At 34.4% G+C, this 6,363-nt stretch overlaps 1 protein-coding gene across 1 annotated transcript; it reads left to right on the top strand.

Annotated features, from left to right (window-relative positions):
• Positions 1–2,842: 2,842 nt before the first annotated feature.
• On the top strand, positions 2,843–3,991 carry LOC145032142 (small ribosomal subunit protein eS19x-like). The gene is made up of 4 exons (XM_078980850.1): positions 2,843–3,015; positions 3,254–3,344; positions 3,422–3,605; positions 3,739–3,991. The coding sequence occupies exons 1-4, from the start codon at positions 2,932–2,934 to the stop codon at positions 3,809–3,811; spliced, it is 432 nt and encodes a 143-aa protein (XP_078836976.1). The 5' UTR covers positions 2,843–2,931; the 3' UTR covers positions 3,812–3,991.
• Positions 3,992–6,363: the final 2,372 nt, after the last annotated feature.

Genomic DNA, 6,363 nt, shown 5'->3' with positions numbered 1-6,363 from the left:
AGGTCTTCCTAAAGTTAGCATATATGTGTCTTGCACACTGTCTATGCTCCACATTTGGTAGGACTTCTTTGGTTGCTTCAAGCAATCCCTACAATTTAATGAATACATAAACATATAAGATGATGTTAAGGAAAAATCATAAACATGCAAAGAAATTACAAACCTTATGTTGATCAGAAATTACAGTAAACCCTCCTCCATCTAGCAGATTAAGATCCTCTGTGAGCAGTTCCAAAAACCATTTCCAATTAGCTTTGTTTTCAATGTCAACAACTGCCCAAGCAATTGGATAAACTTGGTTGTTTGCATCCTTCCCTATTGTTGTGAGTAATTCTCCTTTACATGTCCCTTTCAAGAAAGATCCATCTAGACCAATTACCCTACGACACCCTATTTTCCAACCTTCCTTGATTGCTTTAAAACACAAATACATCCTGTGAAAGTATGTTGTTTGATCTGGATTTACAGTGACACCAACTTGGACAGTGCTACCAGGATTTGACCTTAGTAACTCATGGCAATAGTCCCACACCCTAGCATAATGTTCTGTAAGTTTACCATCTATAATGGTCATTGCTCTACACCTTGTTCTGTAAGCCTTAGACCAAGATACACCACAATGAAATTTGGTCCTAATTATTGATTGCATCTCCTTACACTTCAAGTTAGGTTTCATTATCAACTCCTTTAAAAAGTGTCTTGCTAGCTATATGGGACTCAGTAAATTTGAAATATTGAAATTTCTAACACATTTGTGCTCATCGACTAAGGTTTTAATCTGAAAAGACCTTTCTTGAGTCATCCAGGAAGCATGAACTCTGAATGGGCAGGGTTGAGACTTCATCTTAGAACCACATTTGGCAGTTAATCTCACAGTGTCACACTTCGCAAATTTAATGTTATACCCTGACTTAATAGCATAATTAGTGAGACATTGTTGCAACTGATGTGGTGATTCATACCTTTCACCAAGAAGGGGCTTCATCTTATTCCACTTAACTGATGGGTCGTGAATGGGGAAGCCTGCACCAACCGCATCTCCCAAATCAAGATCATTAGCCCCTGCTGTGTCATCGATTTCCTCTTCTGAACCAAACCCTTCTTCATCTTCATCAACTAAGTCATTGTCTTCATCGGCTTGATTATCTTCATAATCAGAACTGAAGTTAAGGAAAGCATCCTTGCATCTCTCTTTACCCTGTGTCTTGAAATCATCTTCTTCCATTTCCACATCTATGTGTTCAGTATCGAGCACCTCGTCATCATCTTCGTATTCTTCAGAGTCGTATTCTTCAGATGACTCATGGCGAACTTCTTCTGATTCGACAACCATTGGGTTTTACCTTCGTTTCTCTCAGTAAAACCTTATTTCCTTCGTGTATCACTCTGTAAAAACCCTATTTTTTTCTCTCAATCGATTTACCAGACGTCGAATGCAGTGGAAATGGAAGGGTAAAACTCACTTGTACACGTAAGGTGCCACATGCGCAAAACACCGGTGGGATACCGGCTAACCTATTAAATATCTCGTTTTGATTACGTTTACAGGTATTTAGGACTAAATTGCAAAAAAAAAAATATATAAGGGCTAAATCGATTATACGGGCAATACTTAGAGATTTTATTGCAGTTTTCCATATATATATATATATATATATATATATATATATATATATATATATATATATATATATATATATATATATATATATATAAATAAAAGGTTTCCCTCACATATTTAATGTTCATTTGAACTTTGATTTATGGCCATTAGATAGCCATACCACTTATTCGTTTTGTCCACTTATTCGCTTTGTCGTTGGATGGTCATATTAGTTCTTTTTCTTGTCTATTCACAAACCCACTTTTCATTTCATTTTTCTTTTTTACAAACTAAAAATGTCAACTCCAAATTAAAAGAAAATTATAAAGCCTTTAATACAATATATTAAATAAAGTTATATGAAAATAGCAACTTTAGTTTTGCTCATAGTAAGATTTAATATATTTATATTTTCTTCCTTCAAATAATTTTATTCTAACGGTTTTAATTTTTATAATTTTAAAATTAAATTATTGTTATTTATAAGTTTCAATTTTGATTGTTTATTATATTTTAAAGTTAAGTTTCTCGTCCACTATACAATTTTATAGTTTTCATTTGTATTAATATCATTTTTTATTATTATAACTTTTTAGATGAATTGCCATTTGTGATATTTTATAAAGATATATTTTTAAATCTTTAGTTTGTGCTGTTTTTTACATCCATAATTCTTTTATGAAAACTTTATTTCTAAGGCTATGTTTGGCGCCCCACAACGCTAGCTTATTTTTTGAGTTTTTTAAGTTGTTGTGTTTGGTAAGTCAAAAAGTAGTTTATAAGCTAACTTATAAACTAACTTTTTAAAAAGCTACTTAGACTAATTTTTTAGAAGTTTTATTAAAAATTTTCAAATATACCCCTTAATTAATTATAGAAACATATATTCTTACATGTCATTTTATGTAATTTTATATATTTCAGCTGATTTTACCAAACGATATTTTTTATCAGCTAATTTTTCAGCTATCAGATAACTTTTTATTTAATAGCTAGCTTTTCAGCTATCAACTAACTTTTCAGCTAATACGCCAAACATAACCTAAAAGAGTCATCAACCATCAGCTTGACTAAACATTAGTTAACATTAAACTAGAAAAAACATGTACTTAATTAAAAAATGATTTGGGCCGCATACATCACTTTAATAAAACGTTGAAGTTTGTTAGGAAGCCCAAAGAATGCCGGGCTGATATATGGTTTATTCTCACAAGTGGACATATATAAATCTACAACTATGAGGCAAACCCTAGCTGCTATTCTCTAGTTCAGGGCTCCATTGCCGTCGTCTCTTTTGCTGTAATCGAAGATCAATAGCTGCATCTACAATGGCGACTGCAAGAACCGTGAAGGATGTTTCTCCTCACGAATTCGTCAAGGCTTATTCCGCTCATCTGAAAAGATCCGGCAAGGTAATACAAATACATTATCTATAACGTTACTGTAATTGGTTTCTCATTGTAATATTATTGTATGATTGCGCTTATACGTATACCAACTCTGAATTTAAACCTTTTTTCTTTTGGTTTCATGTGCTGTAGCTGTAAAAACTGTCGTATAAATTTTATATACACGTATATCCATCTGCATCCCAAATTAGAAATTCTGGTTTTTTTCTTCAAATAATCACTTCATGTATTTCGCATATAGATGGAGCTTCCTGAATGGACTGATATTGTCAAGACTGCTACTTTCAAGGAACTTGCTCCCTATGATCCAGATTGGTACTATATCAGAGCTGGTAAGTGCTCTTTTTATGTCTTGCATCAACCCTAAATATCAAAAAGAAATGAAGCCTGATTTGTACACATTTTGCAGCTTCTATTGCTAGGAAAATATACCTGAGGGGTGGTCTTGGTGTTGGTGCATTCCAGAGGATCTACGGTGGTCGTAAAAGGAATGGAAGTGCTCCACCACATTTCTGCAAAAGCAGCGGTGGCATTGCTCGTCACATTCTTCAGCAGTTGGAAACCATGAAAATCATTGATATGGACCCAAAAGGGTGAGTTTTGGTTATTTTAAACTTTAATTCACACCATTTTAAACCCACCAATCTGTTTGATCTCAAATGCAAACTATCATTCAAAGTCTACACTTTTTAGTTTTTACAACCCTCATTTTCTTTTATGTTTCAGAGGGAGGAGGATAACTTCTAATGGCAGACGGGATCTTGACCAAGTTGCTGGACGAATTGTTCTTGCACCTTGAAAACTTTGAAGTGGTTGAGATTATATGTAGTTAAGTTTATCCTTGTATTCGAATTGAGTCCTTTTTGTTTTTGTTCTAATTTTGATCGATACTGAAGATGGTAGACATGTTTCTTTTACATTCAAAAGTTTAGAGAGATTTTGAATTGGAGTATATGAATTGAGGTATTTTGTTTGTTTTTGTTGGGCTGCTGCTCTTTTTCCTCTCTTAGTAATTGCATTTCATAAGTATTTGAAGGTGGAGTTATGGCTGTTACTCTTGAGATCACTTTTGAATTTTAAATTGGATTTCTAAATTCGTGTTTGGTTTTCTTTGATTCTCCGAAATCCTAGATTGAGTAGTGTCTATGTTTTATAAAAAGGAACTGGGTGGTTGTCGGTGGTGATGTTGCCTTTCATGCTTGATTTTGGGAGTAGGTGGATGTTGTGGTGTCAATGACGACACCTTTCTTGGCCAATTAGGCGAGTATAGGGGAAGATGCAAAATGACCATTGGGGAAAAAGTATCAAGTGCCATGTGGATGATAGTGAAATTGGGTTGGAACAACCAATTGACACGTTTTGTGGTTTTGAAGCCACATTAACATTGAACCGATGTTTTAAAAACAAAATAACAGTTGGTTATTTTCTGTATATCATTTTCTAGAAACATTTTAGAAATGACAAAGAAAAATCCATACCATATGGAAAATCCAAACCAAAAAGTGTAGATGGACACCCTTTGTCCAGGAAGCCAATAGCCGTCTAAACTCTAAAGTATTAGAAAATCAAAATACACTAAAAACAATTCGTAACCATAAAGAAACCATATTTCTTAAAAATCAAGGAAAGTGGTAGATGAGGGGTTCGTAAGATTTTATTAGTAATTTTATGGGATTTTCAGGGATTTTACATGCTCAACATTGTGATCACGCAGGGTGGTTTTAGGCGCGTGAATATCTATTTTCCCACTCTCATAGTCTGTGTAGCCCGATGTATATCTTCCACAAAGGTGGACACGTTTTGTAATCCGACTTCTCCATTGTCGACTTATATAGATTACCCGTACTTCTCTTCCCAAGACCACCAAAGCTTTCCTTCCACAACTCCATGATATATATATATATATATATATATATATATATATATATATATATATATATATATATATATATATATATATATATATATATATATATATATATATATATATGACCTTTGAATTCTCCAAAACCCTAAAATGAAATTCTACCCGAAGAATCTGAAGCTTTTGTGCCAAATCCACCACCGCATTTCAACAAGTCATTCAGCCTATTATTGTTTTCCTTTTTTTTTTCTTTCTAAATTCTCTGATTAATGAACCCACCACTCTAATATTATGTATTTCTTCTCAACCATCGAAACACCCACCAATTCTATATTTATGTTACTTCTTGCGATTTTACTGGTGTAACGTCCGTGTTTTTGGGCTAGACATTAATATTGATGTAATAGTCTAGGTTAACATTTGTAACACGTTTAGAAATAATAAAAATGCATTATTTGAGTATTGTGTGTTTGATGCTTAATTGTGTGACTTAAATGGATGAAGGATAAAAATAAATGATAAAATAAAATTTTGGGTTTATAAAATAAAATGTTAGATAAACCCAATATCTATGAAGGAAGTTGTAGTGGTCGTGACAAGGTTTCCGAATATATAAAGAATGCCGAAATCCGATATATAACGAATAAGTTATGACATGTCGAAGTTTCGTGACAGAACCGGTACGATATTGCGTGATGTAATAGTGAATTTACGATTGAGCGATATTTAGCTTTAGCGATCTTAACGAAAGTCGTAGAATTCGTTAAACCGAGAGCGTGCATAAAAAGAACGTCAAAATCTGACTTAGTATGAGCAAGTTATGATTTTTCTAAGTTCTAGCTTAGCAGTATGCAGCCCGAAGTTCGGATTTGAGATCGAATGATTTCTAACCAAAACAATCTAAATGAAAATCGAAGATCTCGTCGATAGTAGTGCAACGGTAAAGAGACATGCGAAAATGGACGTTAAATGAAGAAGTTATGAATTTTTAACGTAGTTTTCATGTGCCGGCCTACTAAAAATAATATAATAAAAATAAAGTCAAAATTATCCGACGAAGTCCAAACGAGAGTTGTAGAGCATAATCTCACCTTCGCGTAGATATAAAGAACGTTGAAAACGAAGCTCGTATGCGAAAGATATGAATTTCTGAGTTCGAGGCACGCTTACCAAAGGGGGAACGCCCCGCGTTTGGAGCCCAGAGCCTGTCCTGTCGCATGTCAAGTCCGAAGTTTGTAAGCTATGACGCATGGCGGAACGTGATGCGCTCGTCCAAGGAACGCGTTGTGTTCATTCAGGGAATGTGCTGCGTTCGAGACCAGATTCACCCTATAAATAGATCACAAGTGCAGCCGAGTTTGGTTGCCAAATTTCTTCTCTCTCAACCATATTACCTCAATTTAAGTGCAAGATATACCCGCAAAGCCCCGGTTTCATCCCGAGTCCCGAAACGAGTATTGAAGCCCCGAAGATCCCGAGAAACAGAG

Source organism: Lactuca saligna, chromosome 2 (assembly GCF_052625555.1).
Source record: "Lactuca saligna cultivar CGN05327 chromosome 2, ASM5262555v1, whole genome shotgun sequence".
Lineage (NCBI taxonomy): Eukaryota > Viridiplantae > Streptophyta > Magnoliopsida > Asterales > Asteraceae > Lactuca > Lactuca saligna.
Note: the sequence above shows the minus strand (reverse complement) of the source record. Positions and strands in the feature narration are given on the sequence as shown.

Excerpts from the sequence above, each read along its gene's own strand:
- LOC145032142 (XM_078980850.1), top strand. The coding sequence starts at position 2,932 with ATGGCGACTGCAAGAACCGTGAAGGATGTTTCTCCTCACGAATTCGTC. Across the intron at positions 3,016-3,253 it reads ATCTGAAAAGATCCGGCAAG|ATGGAGCTTCCTGAATGGAC; the intron begins GTAATACAAATA and ends TTTCGCATATAG. Across the intron at positions 3,606-3,738 it reads ATTGATATGGACCCAAAAGG|AGGGAGGAGGATAACTTCTA; the intron begins GTGAGTTTTGGT and ends TTTATGTTTCAG.